A 24323-nucleotide genomic window follows, 5' to 3' on the forward strand; every position below is an offset into this window, starting at 1 on the left:
GAATCCCAGCCTTCTAACCTGTGTGGTCAGGACAATGAGCCAATCAAGAGTAATAATGAGAGGGCAGAAGATTAAGGAACCTATGGGTGGCAAGAAGAGTGAGGCATGACATGTCTAGAGGAAGGAACTAGCAGTCAAAATCTATTTGAAGGACCTGAAGGATAATGATCAGAATCAAGAATCAGGCCTACAGGTTGAACCTTGGTGGTCTGGAACCCACAGACCCTGACTGGTCCCAAGCAAGGGGATTTTCTGGACCAGGGGATGTGTCTCCCTTCCTGGCCCATGCTGCCCACTAGGTTAGGGATCCAGCTGGCCCCTGCTGCTCCCTAGCTCCTCACTAGACGCCACAGGCTGTGCTGCTGCCGGGGATGGAGCACCGCGGCTGGAACTCCACAGCTGCCTGGCTCTGCAACTGGGGCTGGAGCTCTGTAGTCAAGGGCTGGGGCAGAGAGCAGGAGCCAGAGCTCCATGGCTGGGGCCAGAGCTCACTGGCTGCAGCTGAGGCTGGGGCAGGAGCTCCCCGACTGCTGGAACCAGAACAGGGCCGGGGCAGAGCTCCATGGCTGCCACTGGGGCTGGAGCTCCTTACTGTGCCGCCCGTTTTCTTCCCCCCACTGGGCTCCCAGCTGTGTTGCTGGTGCCCCCTACCACTCCTGCCCTGCCACCAGACCTCCCTGTTCCTGGGCTCTGTGGTCCAGGAACATCCCTGGTCTGAGCCAGACTGCGAATGTTGCTGGACCAGGGAGTTGCCGGACCAGGGAAGTACAACCTGTAGTCCTGTGTGGTGTAGAGTTGGGGGGTTGTTTTGTTTGTTTTGGGGGGGGTTGGGTTTTTTTGCTTTGTTTTTGGCAGGAGAGGAAGTTTTAGTAGATAAAGGTCTGAGCTGGTCTTAACTCAGACCCTGTCAGTTTCTCTAGAAAGGGGGTGAGTGGCTCCTGATTTGCATGGGGGTGAGAGCAGAATAAGGTGCACATTATTTGAATAAGATTAAAAACACCCAAGGAATTAAATCCTGGAAGCATGTTAATAATTTCCCTGGTCCCAGCTATTTTAAAATAGCATGGGGCTCTGCATTGCTGTTCCCTGTAGAAGCCACAGTGCGCCTTATTCTGCTCTCACCCTAGGAGCCACTCAACGAAGTCAGGGGCATTAAACTGGTTCAAACCCAGACAGGCGAGAGCACAGTATCAGCACACTACGTCCCTCAGCCATGTAATTCTCACTGGGCAGACTATAGCATTCCCACATGGGGCAAGAGGTGCTCTTACAATACGTCTACACTGCACAGCTATTTTGAAGTAAGCTATTCCAGAACAGTTATTCCGAAATAGCTTATTTCAAAATAGCACTTCTACATTGCAGGGAAGCCCCAAAATTAGTCAAAGACAGGCTTCACTAATGTAGATGTGCTATCTTGAGTTAGAGCCCCAAGAGGAATAACTTAGAATGGCCCTGGTGAGGCCTGGTGAGGCCTGGTGATAACCCCTGGTGAGTTATCTCGAAATAACGGTGCAGTGTGGACGCACCATTACAGAACTCAGTACCATCTGGCTGTGATCCTCCTGACTTTATCATCTCCCTGCAGTTCTTTGTTTTGGATGTTGTCATTAATTTCCGCCGTCTGAGCGAAGGGGATCTATTCACTCAGTTAAGAAAGATTGTCAGAATGGCAGAGAACGAAGAAGAGAGGCTGCCTCCGATTGGTCTACTGACATCTGATGGAAGAACCGAGTGGGCAGAGGCCAGGACAATCCTCATGAAAGGTTAGCAGTGGCAACCCCAATCTTCTCTTCCTCCTCCTCCTCCTCCTCAGATCTTGTCCTTGATGGATGGTGAACTGTAAGGTGGCTAAAATCTCAGCTCAATACTTGTAAGCATGCAAATGTGTCATCACACAGTGTAGCAGAAAATATGATTTTGAGCCTTTAGCTGTGTAACTCCAACTGCTATGCCCTGTGGATAGATTTCATCCCCTACTTGGTCTTTCATCTGATACATTTTGAACATTCCATCAGAGTTTGTTATTTTTCTAGTTCCTCATGGTCAAACTGTGATGATGAGTACAACACAACCATAGGCTTTAATCGGCGTTGGACAGTGTAGCGTTTTATGTTTTACACTGTAGTCAGACTGAAGCAAGGTAAGGGAAATCTCCCTATTTATCTTTCTCTCTGGACAACACCGACTAAAGCCTATAGTTGTGTCATGCTCATCATCACAGTTTGACCATGAGGAACTAGAAAAATAACAAACTCTGATGGAATGTTCAGTTCCCCTCTGAAAAATGCGAAATCATCCATTTATCTCTGGCTCAGAGATACCAAGAAGAACATTATTTGTACTTTAGAAATGAACTAGAGTTTACCTAGCACCTTGTCATTTCAAAATATATCCCAAGAGGATATTTCGCGTTGCAAATAATTGATAATGGCTTTTTAGACAATCCACCCACCCTCAGCCCTCATTACAAATAAACAATAAACATGGAATTAAGCATTAGCTTTTCTAAAAGATGCACCGTATGGACATGATGAGCTTCTACCTAGATAGTACTGTGTTAAGTACAGATTAGAAAATTCTCTATCTTTCTTAAACTCCACGGCTGCGTCTAGACTGGCCGCTTGATTTTGCACAAAAGCACTGACGTTCTACTGTCCGAAATCAGTGCTTCTTGAGCATATGTTTTGACGTTCCCGTTCGGGCAAAAGCCTTTTTCCGGAAATGTTTTTGTGCAAGAGGGCCAGTGTAGACAGCTAAAAACTGCTTTGCGCAAAAAAGCCCCGATGGCAAAAATTGCGATAGGGGCTTTCTTGCACAAAACCACATCTAGATTGGCATGGATGCTTTTCCGCAAAAAGTGCTTTTGCGGAAAAGCGTCCATGCCAATCTAGATGCTCTTTTCCGCAAATGCTTTTAACGGAAAAACTTTTCCGTTAAAATTATTTGTGGAAAATCATGCCAGTTTAGACGTAGCCCACATGATTGAAGAAATATTGAGCTCATTTCTTGTATCTGTAGTGCTTTCCTCATGTTCAGCCTGATTGTCTTCTGGTGTGATCAGTGTAACTCCATTGATTTCAAAGGAAGTTAAAGCAATTTTAATCTGCTAACGGTCTGTGTTTTCAATCATTCAGGATCTCCAAGAATATTGCCTTTGTAAGAGGGTTGGCTCTACAGCACACTGCAGCCTACCCTATGGTACAGAAGAGGCCTTTGTTCTGTGGATAGAGAATGTCTGTATCCAAGAAGTGCCAATCTGACACTATTCTCCTATTCTAAAATTGATTGTGTTTAGGAATTTCATCTTCTACAAAGTCTGCTGGATTGGCATGTGCCAGCTTGTTGAAATGCCCTAAGAGCTCATGTTCTTGGCTCTGATTTGGTTCTTGGATACTCTGATTTTCCTTTTGAGTGGATTAACATTGATTACTCAATGCATCAATACTTTTGGCTAAGCATTTAGTTGCTTTCAATGTTGAGTCTTGTGTTTGCATTCCCTTTTCATACTCTGAGCTCCATTCCTCCAAATTCCTGAGCAACCAGCAAAAGTTTTCTTGATGTGATTTGTAAAGAATCACTATGTAAACACAGAAACTCCCAGTGAATTTTGGAGAGAATTGTCTTGTCTAGATACCAGCAAAGAAAGAGAGCCTACCTAAGCTGGCAAATTGGGTACCAAGATGGAAAAGAGTTATTTAAAGGCCAGGAACTGAAAGACATTTTCACACTTGAGAAGTTTCATGCTAATAATGTTCATAAGTGCAGAGTGTTTCTATGTGTGCAAATACTTTTCAGGTATTGACACTTATTTGTTCAGGTGAGAGATTGGTACAGGAAAGAATGTGCAAGACTCACGACAAACAGATTTTGCACATATAGGTATTAGTGCATGTCATGGCTATGAAAGTTTGGTTCCCAAAATAAAACCTACCTCCTTTATTTTTCTCTATTGGGTTGATAGTCTACTGCCAATTATTTTGAATTACTACTATCCTGGATTACACTAGGGCATGGGGGAAAGGAGGGGAATGGTATCCTAATTAAGTTTTACTATAGCATTTGTAGTATTTCCCATTCTACATGCAGGAAATTCAGTCAATACTAAAGGTGAGATAAACATTTATTCATTTTGTCACTAACTGTAACCTGCATCAGCCATCAAAACACAAAGTTCAGGCATCACTTCAGAATTATTAAAGAACCCCTCTGCTGAGACAAAAGTTGGCATTTTTTAGATAGTAAATAGTAATTAAGGATCTGATCCACAGATCAATGAAATCAGCAGAAAGATTCGCTGTGCTTTTGTTCAGGCCTTTATTAAAATACTACAATATTTGAAGGCACAAGTTTGCATACCATAAAATGGTAGCCATTTTTGTATAAACTTATAGCAAGACATTTTCTTTAAAATATTGCTACCTTTTTTCCTGTTTTTCATAGTTCCTTTAAATCCACTTTTCATTCTTCTTTGCAAATGGTCTGCTCCTTGAATTTCTACTTGCCATTCATTTAGATCACGTGCTGGAAAGAAATACACATTTTACTTCTGCATGTATGCAAGGGATATAAGTGCATATATTATATGCTCACAGTAAATAGCTTATATTTTGATCAGTGTGTCCTTCTAATAAGAAAAAAAAGTTTGTATTTACAAAGGATACCAAATTCACAGCACTGGAAACTGAAGTCAACAGATCAGAGACAGCATAACATGTGTCAATAACTTTCACAAATCCCCAAGTTATCAACCCACACAACATTCATACAAGTAATCTTGATGTGAACAGTTTTCTATCCCAATCCCAATTCTCTTGAGTCCAGCAGTCTCATAGATCTCAATGTTCTACCAATAAATAAACTATCAACCCTTTCATTGCTGTTGGAGTTTGTCTAGACTTCCAGGAAACACCTTCATGCAGATGAGTCAAAGGAGACGTTGAGATATAATAGCATTAAAATATATTTGGGGATTGACTTTGGACACCTAGCAGTTTTCTTACCATGAGTGGATGGAGATCCATAGCCGTACTGATGTCATGAGAAAAAAAAGAATTGAAGAGACATACAGATTAATAGTTGGAATAAAAAACATAACTGCTGAATTTCAGCAAAAGAGGGAAGAAAAAACAGCTGCGTTGTTCCAAACATTTGAGAAAGAGCTAGTATAGCTTATCCTGATTTTGTTATTTTAAAAGCAATTATTCCCATTTTGTTATTCCCATGCCAATCCCATGCATTAAAAACCATGCCAGAAAGACATGAGAATCATGAGATTGGTTTAAAAAGTATGGTTTTTTTTAAAGTCTTTGCCTTACGGTTTCTGAGCCAGAAGAGTACTCTCATGCCACTTTTTCAGGCTTCTCTATGCAACCCTGAGGGCAGAAACATTTTTTAAAAATGAAGCTGAGATTTTCAACTAATCATCTGTTCCCAGGAGCCGTGGCTCTTAAATAATAATATATTAAAACCTAACAGAGCTTTGCCTCTCAAAGCATATGACAATTATTAATGCATTTACGCTCACAATACCCCTGTGATGTAGAAAAGGGCTATTAATATGGTTAAGTTATTGCTAGAAATGGACAACTGAGGCATGGGGAGCATATTTACAGTTAGGGGACTGAGACAAAGAGAGACAAAGGGTGTGTGTAGACTACACCCTTAGCTTGAAATAAGATAAGCAATTTGCGCTTTGCAAATTGTGTATCTTATTTCGATTCTTTTTCAAAATAGGCTATTTTGCAATTTGGCACGTCTACATGGTGACAAATTTCAAAATAAAGCACTATTTCGTAACATCCCTTGTGGAACGAGGTTTACAGGGATGCTGAAATAGTGCGTCCGCTATATTTCGTAACAGTGGACACATTCAAAAGAGGCGGGATAGCTATTTTGGGATACCTCTGTTATCCCAAAATAGCATTGCAGTGTAGACGTACCTAAGTGATTTGTCCAAGGCCCCACAGTAAGTCTGTGTTAGAGCAGGAAATTGAAAACATGTCCTAGCCTAGTACCCTAACTATACTGCAAAACCTGACAAACATCAAGCACGAACAAAACAAATACATTTGGAAAAGGAAATCAACAGTTAATTGTGAAGAGTGTGCTGTAGTAAGAGAAATTTAACAGAACCATATAGAATGGAAACTCCCTGAACTCACATACCACAGAGATTTATAGTAGTTCAATACACCCAAGAAAAAAGACCATTAAAGTAGCTTTAAAGCAAAGTTTAAAAGGAAAGAATAGAAATACTTATAGCAATGGATCATCCTGAAATATACTACAGTTTCATATGGACACATGATTGTTAATGTCCTTTCATCTGGGGTGAAACTTTGCTTGTAATGGTGACGCATTTAGGCAGAGGTGGGACAGACTAAAAGAGTCAGCCAGTTCTCCAGTGCTGGGAGAAAGGGAGCGAGGCAGCAGGAATGGGTTTTCAACACTGGAAAGGGGTATTATGAAGATAAGCAGAGTAGAGTTTGTGAGACACTCAAATATGATGAGAATGGGGAAATGGGGGGCATATAAATGTGATTAGATAGAGAAGAAAAAATGGGAATTTAAGAGAGTGAGAGTGCAAAGAAGCTATAAGATGTTATGTTGTACACCAGTCACGATTGTTATACACACACAGTCATTAACTGAGTTCATATTGCAAACCTAATAAAATACAAAGATCTAAATTTGGATCTGGTGAAAGCATGTGCAAATCTACTAAAGTCATTAGAGTTGCAGTCTCATAGGGTACGTCTAAACTACATGCCTCCGTCGACGGAGGCATGTAGATTAGCCAGATCGGCAGAGGGAAATGAAGCCGCGATTAAAATAATCGCGGCTTCATTTAAATTTAAATGGCTGCCCCGCTCTGCCGATCAGCTGTTTGTCGGCAGATCGGGGCAGTCTGGACGCGACGCGCCGACAAAGAAGCCTTTCTTGATCGGCACAGGTAAACCTGGTTTCACGAGGCATACCTGTGTCGATCAAGAAAGGCTTCTTTGTCGGCGCGTCGCGTCCAGACTGCCCCGATCTGCCAACAAACAGCTGATCGGCAGAGCGGGGCAGACATTTAAATTTAAATGAAGCCGCGATTATTTTAATCGCGGCTTCATTTCCCTCTGCCGATCTGGCTAATCTACATGCCTCCATCGACGGAGGCATGTAGTCTAGACACACCCATAGGGTATGTCTACACTACCCCCCAGTTCGAACTAGGGGGGTAATGTATGCATACCGAACTTGCTAATGAAGCCTGGGATTTGAATTTCCCGGGCTTCATTAGCATAAAGCCGGCTCCGCCATTTTTAAAAGCCGGCTTGTTCGAACCCCGTGCCGCGCGGCTACACACGGCACGGGCTAGATAGTTCGAACTACGTAGTTATTCCGAACTATCTGTACGCCTCGTGGAACGTAGTTCGAACTATCTAGCCCGTGCCGCGTGTAGCCGCGCGGCACGGGGTTCGAACAAGCCGGCTTTTAAAAATGGCGGAGCCGGCTTTATGCTAATGAAGCCCGGGAAATTCAAATCCCGGGCTTCATTAGCAAGTTCGGTATGCATACATTACCCCCCTAGTTCGAACTAGGGGGATAGTGTAGACATACCCTTAGTGTCTAAAGTTAGCCCCTTTGATTCCCTTCTTTTCCTATTAAAAAAATAAGTCCCCTAGAAAGATTAATTTATCAGATTAAATACAATTTTGTGTGTTAGATGGGGTGGAGGGGCACAAGCTAAAATTGTTTATGCAGTTTTTGTTCTCTGCTAAGCCCTTGTTTTCATTCCTTCTAGGATTTTTTTCCCCATCCTAAGTCATGGTACATGAGTTCTTTTTCAGTTCATTTTCTGCTTACATGATGAACTTGTCAGTGTTTGACTGATTGGTTCTCTGGACATGTTCTGGTTCATTTGTAAAGGTATCTTCCGATTCCTTTGCTGTTTCTAACATGGGAGTCTCATTTTATTCACTTTTCTTTGTGCATTTTCTTCCTCCTTTTCACTGTACAGTGACTGAAGAGATAGTGTAAATGACAACCTCACATGAAGGAAGTGAGCAGCTGTAGGCTGTTAAGAGGGATTTTAAGTCAATGTATGAAACTGGTTAGTTTTTTATAACAACCATTTAACAACAATCACTAATATATCCTAGACTACAATCACAAGTCTTCCTTAAATTTGCCACACTTACCTTTTCAATTAATGATTAAGAACTAACAATAAACATTTTTTCCACTTCATATTGGCCTTCCCATTGAAGGCCAGACTTTACATTCCTAATATTTTGGTGTTAAAAGCCATAGATAGATAGATAGATAGATAGATAGATAGATAGATAGATAGATAGATAGATAGATAGATAGATAGATAGATCATTCCTGCCTTTATTCATCACAAAGAAGAAAAAGGGAGTGCAAGCCCAGTTGTTGAAAAATTCTATGCACATCACCTTTGAGGGGGGATGGGAGAGAGAAGCACAGACTGAAAACCAAAGTAAGTGCACTTTGTTCAAAGTGTGTCAGACAGAATGGAACGAAGGAGATGCAGAGCATAGATTATGCAATAAAGTGTTCACAAAACAAACCCCACAACTTTAACTTCATATTTTTCCATTTTCAAATTATAATAATGCCTAGCTCCTATCTGGCATTTTTCAGTAAAGATCTCAATGTGGTTTACAAAGGGGGATGCGTATCGTTATCTTTATTTTACAATGGGGAAACTGAGGTACCAGTGGTAAAACCATTGACATGCCAGTGGTAAAACTGGCAACAGAACCCAAGTTTCCCATTTGCCAGTCCAATGCTTTGCCTTCTACACAATAATTTGAGAGCACTCAACTGTAGAGTTGAGCACTCAACTGTACAGTTATCTTCTTTATTGACATAGAGCTGGGAAAGTTGGAAACACTTACTTAACAGGAAAATGTGAGTTTACTCACTAGGCAGATTTTTTTTCAGTGCTCCCAAGATGAAAAATTTCAGGCTAACTGAGGGTGTGTCTATACAGCAAAGTTATTTTAGAACAATGGCCGTTTTTCCGAAATAACTATGCAAGCATCTACACAGCAATTCCGTTCTTTCAAAATAATTTTGAAATAACGGATGGCTTATTCCGACTTCAGTAAACCTCAATCTACCAAGAATAATGCCTATTCCAAAATAGGGCTGTGTAGACGCTCCACTTCTGCTATTTTGAAATAGCCCCTTACCAGGGCCATTCTAAGTTATTGCTCCCCAGTGCCTCCTGAGGCTCTAAATCGAAATAGTGCATCTACATTAGGGAAGCCTGCCTTGGGCTAATTTTGAGGCTTCCCTGCAGTGTAGATGTGCTATTTTGAAATAAGCTATTTCGGAATAACTATTCCAGAATAGCTTATTCCAAAATAAATGTGCAGTATCGACGTAGTGTGAGAGAACAGGTGTTTCCTTGTTTCACAAGGATTTTTACTGTGAAAACAACAAAATGAAACGGGGCTGGGGGGGCGGGGGAAGAGATCCAGTTATTTTATCATGGAATGTTTATTAAGCCACATATCAGGGGCCACATCTGCTTTGATAAAATTTAGTTGCATGGTTTGGTAAATGTCCCAGGGAGAATGCATGCAACTAAATTTTATCAAAGAAAATATGATGTGATGAAAAAGTCATGGTGAAGTGAAGTGAGGTCTACCTGAATTCTTATATGGTTACTTCGGAAAAAATAAAGGCTTGATTTTGTCCCATGAGCTATAGTAAAGTGGGTAATTTGTAGAGACTGACACTACTGACCTATTGTAAAAGAAAGACAGTTATACTGCAAAATTGACACAAAAGTCTGAATTCTTTGGAGCAGGAATTGTCTTGCTCTATCGGCCTGGCCTTTCAATGAGTTCTGATGGCAATAGGGCTCTGCAGGACAGAGGAGCCCTTCTGCCTGGCACTCATTGCAGGACTGTGGCCACCACCTTGTTCCACGGAGCACTTTGGGTGCTTCTGTAATGCAAACAACAAGATGCAGTTGTAAACCTGTTGATGTTTTATCCACAGACTCTACTAACCGTGACTCCCTGGATATGATTGAACGATGTATTTGCTTGGTGTGTCTGGATGGCTCAAGTGGAGTGGAACTGAGCGATAGAAATATGGCTTTGCAACTTCTACATGGGGGAGGCTATGATAAAAATGGTGCCAATCGCTGGTATGACAAACCCATGCAGGTAAGGTCTTACTGTGCTCTGACATGTAATTGCTCTGATTCCCATTAAACATGCCATACTCACGTCTCATGTGTCAGGGCTGATTACCACATGCTCTGATGGATATCTGCCTGGATGCCAGAATGACTTTTCATTTCCTTTAGAGATCAGGCAAAGACCACTAGCAAAGGCAGGATAGTCAGACTGGGAACCCACAAAATGAGGAGGGTTCTATCAGCATGTCAAGCAAGAAGCTGGGAAGGACTGGCACTGAGACCAGAATGGCTTCCTGCCCATGAGTGACAGCAGACAGGGGAAGCAAGACCTTTCTGTGGAATAGGAGGTGCTGCAGTGTATTGTGTGTCCTTTGTAACACTTGCATAATTTAATTAATAATGTGACTCGTTACCCAAGCATCTGAGAGCTATTTCCTCTACATTCCAGGAATATCGTTTTCCCAATGTAAAAGAAAGAAAAAGGTTACATTAGGAAATCTAGAACAAGAAAAATTATGACAGCAGCTGATAATTCCTCTTCTTTCCAACTCTTTCACATTAATACAAAGCTCTCCCAACTCTGGTCCTCTGGAGGGAGCAGGCTCTGTATGCAAGTCAACAGAGAAGTAACAATGCTGTATTGTTATCATCCATCCATTTGCTGTATCTTATCCAAAGCACAGTGCATCCAGTACATTATCCTATGCTTATTATTTATGCTATGGCATTTCTCTTGCTAGTTTGTTGTGGGAAGAGATGGAGTCTGTGGCATAGTGTGTGAACATTCCCCTTTCGATGGGATCGTCCTGGTACAGTGCAGTGAACATTTGCTCAAGCACATGTGAGTCCAATTGCATTATTAACATAGCAGAACAGCATCCAGATGTTTTTCTATTCAAATGTTCAAAGAAATGAATGTGCCTGAAAACAAACAATGTGGTAACTGTTCTAAGCATACTGGGATGCTCTTTCAGGGCATGTCTACACTAAAGGGGAAATAATGTCTACACAGTAATTACATAACTGGAGTCGATGTAGCTTAAATCACCATCCACACAACAGCAGTTTGATGGGAGCAAGCATTACTGTCGGCTTCTCTTACTTTTCATGAGGAGCTAGAGTACCAGCCCCTTCAGTGTGAATTAGCAGGTCTTCACTAGACCTGCTAAATTGAACCCCAAAAGATTGATCGCAGTAGTGTCAATCTTCCACGTAGTGTAGACATGGCCTCAGAGTGAAATTCAATGCTATGTCTTTAGCTCCACTTCAGTTCACAGTGAAGTCACATGTTTCTCCCACAAATCAACTTCATACTCCTGATTATGGTCGTTTATAATTGGAATTGCAGTTTGCAGACTTGAAAGCATTGAAACAATGTAGGACTTTAATTCTCCTCCATTTTTGTTTAACAGACCAAATCCTACTTGTCTTGATATCAGTGAGAGTTTCCCCTTTGGCTTCAGAGTAGGCTTTGTCCCAACAAGCAAAAATTGACCCCAAAACAAAACCTCGTGTTTAGAGACAACTCAAATGACTGGCTCTTTGAAGTTATTCTTGCTTTACACTGGTATAAATGGCATCAGAATTAAGCCCATTGCATGTGTATATGTTTTCCCAGCAATATAGAACATCTGTGATATCAGAGCTCACTCTGGCTTCTACTGCATACCACAGAAACTGCTTTACCTATAACAACATTCATAAGAAATGGGTTGTTGCTATGTCTCTATTGTATTTTCTCTATCATGTTTACAGGAAGGAAAGTTCTAAGAAATTAGTCAGAGCTGATTCTGTGAGTGAGCTTCCTACTCCAAGAAGACTGAGATGGAAATGTTCTCCAGAAATTCAGGGACATTTAGCATCATCAGCAGAAAAACTTCAAAGGTACTGCAGATTCCTGGACTTTTCTGAACTGCTTCAAGTTGTGAGACACCTGACCAACAATTAATTAATTATAGAGCCCACCCTTCCTCAACTCCCATGAAAGCTGAAGGTACTCCGTGACTCACATAATCAGGCCTGTAAGGCTGTGCAGTTAACAGTACACTCAGGTACTCTACTGTCATTACATTCCTTTTATGTAAATATAGGAGAAGCTTACGATAACTACAAATACCACTGGAAATAAATTTAATATAGTGTTCATTATTTACATAAAATGCAAACAGTGGCCTCTCTTTGTGTAGGTATATGGTCTGATCTGACAAAAACAGAACAAATTATTTCCCTCAGGGGAAAATGTACTTAGGGGAGTAGTAAACAACTGGTTTGAATAGATAATTTGAATTCGAGCATTCAGTTACTAAAAAGGCCAGTTCTTCGGAGCTGGATTTTCCAGATCTTAATGGCTATGCATGGAATTTTTCACAGTGACTTTACAATGTTTTTGGGGAAATTCAAGCTTGTTATGTTAATATTCTGATTAAAATTAAACAACGTAAACATGGCCAATTTAAATCTTTGCTTAGTCTGATACCATTAAATAAGGCGGCACTGTTAAAGTGTTTAAAAATCTTCTAAAATATAACACAAGAGGCATTAGATCGTTCCAGAAACTTCCCAAAATTGTCTTTGTTTCTAAATAAACAAAAGGTGACTTATTTTTTGAAATGTGAGTTCATAATAAAATCAAGGTCTGTATTAGATTTTTAATCTGTCTATTATTTCAACACAGGTGCTTCACTAATATGTAATTTATAATAAGGCAGAATATGGTTAGCCTTCAGGAGCAGAATCCCGCGGGGGGTGGGAGAAAGTGTTTGACTCAAATGAACATAGCTACAGCAATGCTGAAAGTTAAAGTTGCATGTTGAATAGTGTGTGATTAGAGATTGCTAGTTAAGAACAGTTTACTGGTTGCCAAGTGCCAGACATTAAACTGGAAGCGTGAACCCAACAGGTTCTAGGTGAGATATGTGGTGAACAGTACATGAGAAAAATGTTTTCTAAATATTGCTTGCAAACCACAATGTTACATAGGAATCCTGCATTTTCCTCTACAATAAATGTCCTTGCTTGTTTTCTAGGATAGTAAACAATCTAGATTTTGTTGTGTATAAATTTGAAAACTATGGAAAAGAGTTTATCAAGAAACAAAAGACTAGCCCAGATGCCTACATTCAAATAGCACTTCAGCTGGCATTTTACAGGTATGTTAATCAAATCACAGGAATAATATATTGTGAGCAGAGATTTACAATTAATCAGTAAAACAAAGGGCTCAGTCCTGCACCCAAACTCCCATTGGCACCAAAGGGGGTTAGGCCTGTTGCATGGGGTCCTTAAAAAGCAGAATAGAAACCCATAATAGTAATCACTTTGTTCTGACATATAGCACCACCCTAGTTTGTTTTTATAGTGATAATGGGACTATTTAAATCAGCTAGAAAAGTAAGCAAAACTCCTTCAGTTACTGCAAAGTTAATGAACCTATAACCTACAGCTGAAGGGAAGCAAATTGTCATTTCCAGATAAATCCAAGAATGGTCGGTCACAGCCTCTTGTCTGTCTATTATCATTCAAGCTGTAGCTACTCAGACAGAGGGGAAGGAGGGTGGGTATGGAGTAGATGCAACACATCTCGAAGAACAAGTTACGAAAGGCGAGTCACTGTTTTTCTTCTTTGACTGCTTGCTCATATGTATTCCAATTCATGGATTCACCAGCCTTACCTAGGAGGAGGGGCTGGAGCAGCAAGTTGCTGGCTGGAGCACAGCTGGGCCATAAGCTGCATCTTTCCTGGACTGATGCACAGTGGAGTAGTGTGACACGAAGGCATGGACGGCTTGACAGATCTCCTGGAGAGCGAGGAAGGCAGCCAAGGAGGCTTGCACCTATGTGAGTGCATCCTGACAGGTGGTGAGGGGACCTCGGCTAAGTCATAGCACGTCTGAATACACATTGTGGTCCAGGAAGAGTCACACTGTGATGATACTGACAGCCCTTTCTTGCGGTCTGCCACAGCCACAGCAGCTGCGAAGACGTGTGGAAGGGTTTGGCACGATCAATGCAGAAAGCAAGGGCCCTTCTGGCTATAAAGGAGTGCCGTTTTTGCTCGGTGAGCTCTTGTGGGGCTTGAGACAAAGAACTGCAGGTCTATGTTGTAGCTGGTATGGAAGCTGGAGACGACGTCTGGAAAAGAGCTGGGTGAGATCTGAGCTGAACCTGGCCCTTATGAAAAACAGTGTAGGGAGGTTCGGACATTAGCGCACGGAGCTCCTCCACCACCTGCCATGCCAAAGGGATGGCTACCAGAAAGGCCACTTTCCACAAGAGGTACAGGAGAGAGCCCATGGCTCAGGGTTCAAAGGAGGCCCCATAAGTGCAGAGAGGATCAGGTTGAGATGCCATGCAGGGACAGGGCACTTGACTGGTGAGAGGAGCCTGTCCACACCCTTAAGGAAGCACCCAACCAGCAGGCTTGTGAAGACAAAGTGACCTACCTCTCCCAGACGGAACGCTGATGTAGCTGCCAGGTGTACTTCCAGCAATGAAGTTGCCAGACTCTGTTGTTTCAGGGACGTGAGATATTCAAACACTGGAGGGATAGAGAGGTGAGGGCCAGGCTGCCCTGAGAGCACCGCCATGAAAATCCTTTCCATTTGGCCAGATACATAAGTCTGAGAGAGGGCTTTCTGCAGCTGAGGACATGTCAGACTTGTTCCAACCACACTTGCTCAGCAGGGTTCACCCATGCAGCCTCCACACAATCATACGGAGGGAGCGAAGGTCGGGGAGATGGAGGCAACCACTGTCTTGTGCAATGAGGTCCTGGAGGAGGAGTAGCAGGATGGAGAGTTGAATCGACAGTTCCAGCAGTGTGGGTACCAGTGCCGGTGTGACCCAGCAGGGACCACCAAGATGATGTTCGTTCTGTGCATGTGGATTTTGAGATGCGCTTTGTGGACTCTCAAGAATGCATGCAGCAGTCTAGTCCACAAGAAGGATCGGGAATGTGTCTGTCAACGACCCCATACTGCGTTTCTGGAAGGAGCAATACTGCGGGCACTTCCTAGTGTCTCAGATTGTAAAGAGGCAATTCCTCAGCCATCTGCATTGCCTGAGTGATGAGATCTCCGAGTTGAGCCTCTCCTGACCAAAGTAGACACGCTTGTGATGAGGGCAATTGCAGGCCATGGAGCATGAAAATGGACTCCAACCCTCACTGGCTGTGGGTCCAGCCACCACTGGAGCACATGGATCATGTGGCAAGGCATCATCACCACCACCATGTTGATGCTGTCATGGGCCAGACAATACACTGACATGAGCCATGAGCTGGAGATGGAGCCTGGCAAATGGGATGAAAATTATACAAGCCACCATGTGGCTCAGGAGCTTGAGACGCATTCTGGCCGTGGTCACTGGGACATCAGCGAGAGACCACACCAATTAGGTCATTGTGATAAAGCGGTGCTCTGACAGAAATTCCCAAGCCTTGGTAGTGTTCAAAACTGCCCCAATGAGCTCAATCCTTTGTGTGGTCTGAGCAGGGCTTTGACGACCGTGGCGAAAACCACTCGTCAGCCCCGCACTGCGCAAGAGCGCACCGCCGGTGAATGGGGCGACCGGCTGAAATCTACTCGCCACGGGTGAGTAGATAAGCGGATTTGTCGAGGCCTGAGTATGAGGGTCCATTTTTCCAGGGCTGAGTAGGAGGCCTAACCTCATGAGTGTAGTCCAGGTAAGGCCCACTTGAACCTCCACCAGCTATCAGGACCAGCTCCTTAGAAGCCAATTGTCCAAATAAGGGTAAACCTGGATGCCATGACGTTGGAAGAAGACAGCCACCATTGCCATATACAGTAAAACTCCATTGGTCCGGCATCCAATGCTCCAGCACTCCTGATGGTCCGGCACCATCGGGAACCCGGAAGTGCTCCGGGCAGCCGGACAATTGGAGCTGCTCTGCACCCGGCTTCCCCGATTCAGCTGCTGCTGAAACTGACCAGCAGCTGAATCGGAAAACCGGGGGCAGAGCAGCTGGGGTGCTTCCGGGTTGGTCCCATAGCGCTGCCTCTCGGGGCTGCGGGACCAACTTGGCAGCACCCCAACTACTCTTGGGGACGCCTAGTGCAGAGCAGCTGGAGTGCTGCTGGGTTGGTCCCGCAGTGCCGAGGGGCGGTGCTACAGGACCAACCCAGCAGCACCCCAGCTGCTCTGTCCCAGGCGGCCTGATTCAGCCGCTGCTGAAACTGACCAGCGGCTGATTCTGGTCAGCCACTGGTCAGTTTCAGCAGCAGCTTTATTGGGGACACCTGGGGCAGAGCAGCTCGGGTGCTGCCGGGTTGGTCCCGTAGCACCGCCCCTCGGTGCTGCGGGACCAACCCGGCAGCACCCCAGCTGCTCTGCTCCAGGCGTCCCCAAGAGCAGCTAGGGTGCTGCCAGGTTGGTCTTGCAGCACCGAGGGGCAGCGCTACTGAACCAATCCGGCAGCACCCCAGCTGCTCTGCCGCAGGCATCCCCAATTCAGCTGCTGCTGAAACTAACCAGCAGCAGGCTGAATTGGGGATGCCTGGGGCAGAGCCAGACTATCGGAAGGGAGGGCTATGAGGGGTCTGGGGTGGCATCCCCGCCCACCCTACCCCAGACCCCTCATAGCCCCCCCTTCTGATAGTCCAGCATATCTGATAATCCGGCAGATAGTAACGAAGAGTAACGGTAGTTCAGACTAGGAATCCTAGTCCGAACTACCTAGTCCGTGCCACGTGTAGCCGCGCGGCACGGAGTCCGCACTAGCGGACATTTAAAAATGGAGGTGCCCGGCGAGATGCAAATGAAGCCCAGGAAATTCAAATCCCGGGCTTCATTTGCAACTCCGGTTGCCTACATTACCACCCTAGTTCGAACTAGGGTGGTAGTGTAGACATACCCAGGGTGATTGAAGGCCCCATGAGAACCAGGGCCTGTGATATAGAAGCTTCTCTTAATTGACCGAAGAAAGCCTCATCTACCTCATCCACCTGATCTGATGGTCTATAGCAGACACCGACCACAACATCACCTCGGTTGCTCCCACCTCCAAAAACTCTCAGCAGGCTTTTCTCCCTCTATATACTGGAGCTCTAAGCAATCAAACTGCTCTCTTACATACAGTGCAACTCCTCCTCCTTCTCTCCCTGTCTGTTCTTTCTGAATTTATACCCTTCCATGACAGTGCTCCAGTCATGTGAGTCAGCCTAACAAGTCTGTTATTCCAATCAAATCATAATTCTCTGACTGTGCCAGGACTTCTCATTCTTCTTGCTTGTTTCCCAGGCTTCTTGCATTCGTGTACAGACACATGAATGCCTGAAATGGCATTCAATTTCCTCTCGTTGTTTTCTGTGACATATACACAACAAAACATGCAATCCATTTTTTTCTGGTTTGAAATAAAACAGGTTCAATGTTGTACGTAAATGATTAATCACACAATTATTTTATCATGTGGCACTAATAAAACAGTCCTAGAGATCTTTCATTAAATTCTAGTTGAATTAGCCTTCTTGTTACCTACCAAGTAATTTTTTACTAGTGCTTCATAAATAAAATAAATATTCAACTATGTACAGCTCTTTATACCATAGTATTTGTCTTTTGGCAATTTCTTATATAATTCTAGCAACATTAAAATGAAATACTACACAAAAATAAAATCAACCTCATAAAAATAAAACCTACTGAGCTCATTTTTCTTTTTGCCTTTATGATTCCCTGAAAAAATTGCTCTCTGCTTTTCATACTTCATTCTCCCAGATGCCATAGCAGACTTGTTCCTACCTATGAAAGTGCTTCTATACGCCGATTTGAGGAGGGAAGAGTTGACAATATCAGGTCTGCAACCCCAGAAGCTTTAGCTTTTGTGAAATCAATGACTGATGACAAGTCATCTCTATCGGTATGTTAATTTCTCTTTTGCTTTTATTTAAAATAGAGGGAAAAAAAGCACGCTTTTCAGTCTACTGGGTCTATCCACTAGATGATAAAAAAGAACATAAAAATATAGAGTGACAAAAATATTGGCCTCATATACACTATAGTGAAGTTGAAACTTTTGAAGATATTTGTTCAGAGTGTCTTTTAGCATGGTGCAAGTCATAGTCCAAGCATCTATTGGAACTTTAACATTGCAATGCAATGATGTACCGTGATTTAAGAAATCTTAGTATAGTACAGACCAGTGTACAAATTTCCAGAGGCCAGGCCCACCAACAGGAGAGGACAAAGGAGGGAACTTTTCTAGGGCTCTGTGATCCTAAAAGGCACAGGGCTTCTGGCTGCTGCTGCTACTGTGGCAGTAGTACTGCCTGGAACCCCCGGCTCTTTAAATAGCTGCTGGAGTGCCACACAGGGTATATAAGGACTGGGGGAAGGGGGGATGCTGCACTCTGCCCGGTACTGAGGGCTGAGGGCAGTGGGCAGCTAGCATGGCATGTTCACTGCCCTGGCCCCACCCTTTTTGCCTGAGGCTCCTCCCCTTCTAGGAGCTCCCCCCCGACCACACACACACCCCTTGTCCATGTACGCATGTGGCTGTCCGCTCCCCTGCCACAGACTGCATAAGAAGTGTATAATTAGGTGCCATTTTCCAATCCCCCACCAAATCTTCCACTTCTGTAAGCCTGTCCAGTCCAAAAACCCTGTGCTGAACAGGGCTCTCAGAAAAACTCAGTGTTAAAAATCCACTGACATGATGCTGGCAAGGCTGTGCTGGTTCCTGAACAGGATATAACTGTGTAATAGTCTTTGCTTAGAGTTAACAGGATATCGCTGAAACAGGCTATCCCTGGTGAGCACACTAACTGTGTTGCGTCCTGTCAGTGACCAAGGGACTGTCACATGGGATACACAGTCCTCATTTCTCTAGAACCACCTCTGCCAGCACAGTCATTCTGTGTGCTCCAGCCTTTCAAATCTTTATCTCACCCCTCAGCAATAATAAATAAGGAAGATAATGATGTCTTTATTTAATCTAAAGAACCCTTGTGCATCTCTGCCCAATGGAATTATGGTTTTCCTGAAGATTAAAAAGGATGCATATTTGTCAGTACATGTTTGGAAAGGTACTGGGCTGCTGAATTGCTCTGTGAATATTTCACCCATAATTTTGGAACACATATATTTGTTCAGAGTTAACTATTCTTTTCCAGACTAGACTCACATAAGTATATAGTTACAAAATGAATTAGAAACAGGATTCCCTTAACTGAAGATTTTCTACTTCCTGAATTTTTCAGACCTACAGTCCATGAATGGAAGTGAAAAGATTTTTTTTTCTTTTTGGTTGTACTAAAAGGCACGCGTCTTTTCAGTAACATTGAAATTTCTCTCTAAAGTATTTTTTGCTGGTAGTCTAAATCAAATCATTATTTTTTTGCTACTGATACCAGAGAAAGTGATTTTGAAATGATAGTCTGAACAGTTGCCAAAGACTGAGTCTGGCTAAGATTGATTTTCTAGCACAGGAGATGTATATCATGGATTAGACATTATCTTCACAGGAAAGAACATCTGACATTGAAGAGACTGCTTGAGAAGCTGTAAATCACATGTAAAGACTGCATTTTATAATGTAATGTATATAAAGGACATGCGTCTTGGCTCTAGTGTCATAAAGAGATCAGATTCTGTGCTGTGAAGATCTCTGAGTAGCCTTGGATTGCTTCTAAAATGAATTCTTTATTCAAAAGATCATTGATTGTCCATGCAAGCTGAAGCTTCCCTATTTATTTAGAACTACACAAAAGGAGTCAGTAACTTTTGACTGTTTCAAGATCTCCCTAATCTGCAGCATCTGGCTTGCTATACAGAGGTATTTTAGGGTTGATCCCATGTCCTAAAGACTGTTTTTTGACAGGAGCTAAAGCAGACCTGGAAAATTCTAATTGCCCATTCACTCAGGGGAGTGATTTTTTTGATCAGCTGATAAAATATCAATACTTTTTTCATTAACATCATTGTCATTGTCATCATGATCAAGTACATTCAGTAGATTTAGTTCCTGGTCAGATAAATGTCCATGATGGTTTTGGAAGGCTGGATTAAACTATGCAATTATTATGTCTTCTGAAATTTAATTAATCAGACCTTTATCTATTGCAAACTTTACTGACTGCCCACAGTGGCCTACACTGACTTACCCTGTTTATAGTTACTGAGAATTTTCTTCATTAGTGCATCTCATCCCTGCTGATCATGTTTGTTTCAGTAAACTGGTTCTGTTCACTAAGGGTGCATCTACATTGCATCCTTAGCTCAAAATAAGCTATGCAATTTGACCTAAGCAAATTGCATAGCTTATTTCTATTTAATTTCAAAATAGCTTATTTCATAATTTGTGTAGACAGTGCCAAATATCAAAATAAACCACTATTCTGAAAAGTCCCTTAATCCTCATGGAACGACGTTTACAGGGACATCAGAATAGCAAGCCTGTCACATTTTGAAATATAACAGGTCTTGTTTAAAAGACACGGTATCCCACAAGAACGACGCAGTGTAGACATACCCTAATTTATTAAGTGACACCTGCTGCCCTTTCAGATAAGAGTATGAGTAAAAATATATATTAAGCTTTATATTGACGATGAACGTGATGCAAACTCCACTAAGACAACTGAAAGTCTCTTCATGACTTCCCTTGGCTTTAGATTAGGTCCTATGACCTATTTGACCCCCACAAAATATGGCAGGACTAGTGAGCATGACTATGAAACACAGTGGCCTTCTATTCATTCAAAATGCCTACAACGAAGTTGGTATTTTGAGGTAACTGGCAGCATTGGGTGTACTGACAATTGGTTACTAGCTTGTTGCCAGTAGAAGTTATTTCACTGAGAGATTTTCAGTAACAGTTACATTTTTATTCCGCCAACAGGAATCTGAGAAGATGAAACGATTTAAAGATGCAATCATGGCTCAGACTAATTATACTATTTTGGTGAGTAAAATGTTGTTCTGCCTGGATGAAAGCCATGCAGTTTTATAGCAAAAACACGAAGGTATAATCACTAAGTACATGACCTTCAAAAATATTAGGGCTACGTCTACATTGGCATGATCTTGCGCAAATACTCTTTAACGCAAGAGTTCTTGCGTTAAAGTATTTGCGCAAGAGAGCATCTACACTGGCATGTGCCTTTGCGCAAGAGCATCCGTGCCAGTGTAGACGCTCTCTTGCGCAAGAAAGCTCCAATGGCCATTTTAGTCATAGGGCTTTCTTGCGCGCGAAATTCATGTTGCTTGTCTACACTGGCCTCTTGCACAAGAACAGTTGAGCAAGAGGGCTTATTCCTGAGCGGGAGCATCATAGTTCTTGCACAAGAAGCCCTGATTTCACACATTAGAACTTCAGTGTTCTTGCGCAAGAACTCCCCACCAGTGTAGACAGGCAGCATGTTTTTGCGCAAAAGCGGGTGCTTTTGTGCAAAATCATGCTAATGTAGACACACCTTCTGCATCTCTGGATACTAGAGGATTCCAGGACCTCACACTATGTTATTGACTATCTGATCAAACAGCCATATGGCTCCATCTTCTTTGATCTCACTTCAAGAAACACCTTCCAGAAGCTGATATGGTAAGGTTAAACGTATGACCAAGATAGCACTTGTTAGCTTACATGATAACTTTTGGACATAATACTCTTGGGCATAACCTTTCTAAATATGATAGTTCTTATATAGTGTTGTCACAGACTATGTCCTTGTGTAGTTGACCTCTCCACATGGACACTGGACATTTGTGTGACACTTACTAATTATTATTAATTATTTGCATTGCATTAAGGTATATGGATGCAGCTCAATTGACATTAATGGAGCTGCATCCATATACTCCACCTTAGAGTGACATGTATTACAAATACTGACCTAGAACTTGCAGGGTTATTAACAACAAATGAATGATTGTATGATGCTCTCTTTGAAAGACTGTTGAAGGTGTCCTACAGTAAAACAAGGGGGTCCCCTGGTGAAGAAATCACTTTACTTGTAAAACAACCCATTTTCTGCTGATTAAAAATGAAACTGCTGAGCCCTGGTAACACTTCACAACCTGCTGTGTCAAGACAATGCGCTGACTTACAATACTAATCAATACGTACTCAAATCACTCATGATTTTAATAATTGTTAATAATCAGTTTTGTTAAAGAATTTACCACCTTTGGTTTTACCTCAGTCCAATGCCTAACACATTTTCTGTAAGCTGCTGGGCATAATTATTGCTGATTACTGTTTAAATAGTAGTAATAGACAAGAAAGCATTCTCCACTAGTCCTTATTGCAAAGGCATGTGCAGCATGTGAGGGGGAAGACAGGTACAAGGAGGTAGATTGTGGACTGAAGAAAGAGATGAGGAATGGTGGTTTGTAGTGAAGACTCTGCACTGGGATGTGGAAGGAAAAGATTCTGGTTCTGCCATAGATTTTTTTTCTTCTGATCTTTAGTTCTTCATCTGTAAAGGGGGAATATTAATACTTCAGTTCTCATATCTGCTTATATAGATTTTAAATTCTTCAGGAACTGTTTCTCACTGTGAATATGTGTACAGGCCTTAGCACAGAATCTCAGAGAGATCCCTGGGCCCTCCCTTAACACAACTGAGAATTTAATAAATTGTCTGAGTCTAGACTGGCATGATTTCATGCAAATGCTTTTAACTGAAAAGATTTTCTGTTAAAAGTATTTGCGCAAGAGAGCGTCTACACTGGCACGGATGCTTTTGCTCAAAAGACATCTTTTGCGCAAAAGCATCTGTGCCAGTGTAGATGCTCTCTTGTGCAAGAAAGCTCCGATGGCCATTTTAGCCATTGGGCTTTCTTGTGCAAGAAATTAACTTGCCTGTCTACACTGGCCCTCTTGTGCAAGAATACTTGCGCAAGAGGGCTTATCTATGAGCGGGAGCGTCAAACTATTTGTGCAAGAACCACTGATTTTGTACAGTACAAAGTCAGTGTTCTTGCACAAATACTCACGGCCAGTCTAGACAGGGGGCAAGATTTTGCACAAAAGCGGCCACTTTGGTGCAAAATCTTGTCAATCTAGATGCAGTCATTCAGTTTAATTCAGTTTTAGATGTAAAAGTACTCCCACTTATTTCGAGTTTTCATATCTCCTACTCATAACCCCAGTTATCTGAAGAAGTGGGCTGTGCCCACAAAAGCTCATGATACCATCTACATGTTTTGTTAGTCTATAAAGTGCTACCAGACCATTTGTTGTTTTTTTTCTGTAACAGATTAACTCAGTTATCCCCTGAAGCTCTCATAGGAATGTTATTTAACTGATGTGCCTTACAACTCTGGGAGAATTCAGATGAAGATTTCTACAATGTGACTAAAATGTATATGTTATAGACTGAAACATACCAGTCCTAGTGAAAATAAAACATCCACCTCATAACACAAAGAGCAGTTTAGTGTGATTTTAATTGCCCTTGTTAGAGCTTGGCAGCAATATTGCTATCTTAAACTCGGAGCCCTAAAATTCAATTTAGCACAATGTTTCCTATGTGTTGACTCACAGTTTATTTCGTTAGCCTGTCTCGGTCTCTCTTCAGATATGGCATTGATCTATGTTTCAAAAATGTCAGTGCTAAGAGCTTTATAAATCTTGTGATAGCAAAATATGTCCTTTGATCATCAAGTCAATTTCCCTTGATAAGAAAAACCAAGGTAATGTCTGTTATGCTGCACAGTCCTTTCTCCAGTGTCTCTAAGCCATGTGCGCTGATGGGCATACAGACCATTGACCAAAGGCTATGTTCTCCTTCATAAATAGACAAGGTCATTTACTCCCTGTCCCTTACATCATTCATCTACTTAGACGTTGGGACAATTATTTCCTTGAAAGACAAAAAAATTGCTGCCTTCTTTGAGTCTTACTTGTCTCCTACCCTTTTAAAGCATCTTATCATCCGTGTCCTGGAAGAGTCAATGCCCTTTGGTCATCAGTTCTATTTTAATTGCTGTGTGAACTTTCTTGTTCTGCATCTAAATGATCTGCCCTTCCCAAATGATTTCATCAATGATGAACTCTAATTGTCTGTCTGAGATAAAATCTACACATTCGCTAATTGATTCACCAGGAACTTGAATATGTACCACAAGGTTTTTTGATAGCATCCATGACTGGCAGCTGTGGTGAATAAACTGAAGGAAAAGGTTAGAT

The 24323-nt window shown here is 42.4% G+C and overlaps 1 protein-coding gene across 1 annotated transcript in view; it reads left to right on the forward strand.

Moving 5' to 3' along the window:
- CHAT (choline O-acetyltransferase) overlaps nucleotides 1-24323 on the forward strand; it is a 47392-nt gene that overhangs the window by 17660 nt on the left and 5409 nt on the right. Inside the window, exons 7-13 of the mRNA XM_075934806.1 lie at nucleotides 1589-1766; nucleotides 10027-10196; nucleotides 10912-11012; nucleotides 11927-12055; nucleotides 13198-13320; nucleotides 17909-18050; nucleotides 21030-21092. Coding sequence (XP_075790921.1) covers nucleotides 1589-1766; nucleotides 10027-10196; nucleotides 10912-11012; nucleotides 11927-12055; nucleotides 13198-13320; nucleotides 17909-18050; nucleotides 21030-21092 — 906 coding nt within the window. The remainder of the gene's footprint in view (nucleotides 1-1588; nucleotides 1767-10026; nucleotides 10197-10911; nucleotides 11013-11926; nucleotides 12056-13197; nucleotides 13321-17908; nucleotides 18051-21029; nucleotides 21093-24323) is intronic.

Source organism: Pelodiscus sinensis, chromosome 8 (genome assembly GCF_049634645.1).
Source record: "Pelodiscus sinensis isolate JC-2024 chromosome 8, ASM4963464v1, whole genome shotgun sequence".
Taxonomy (NCBI): Eukaryota; Metazoa; Chordata; order Testudines; family Trionychidae; genus Pelodiscus; species Pelodiscus sinensis.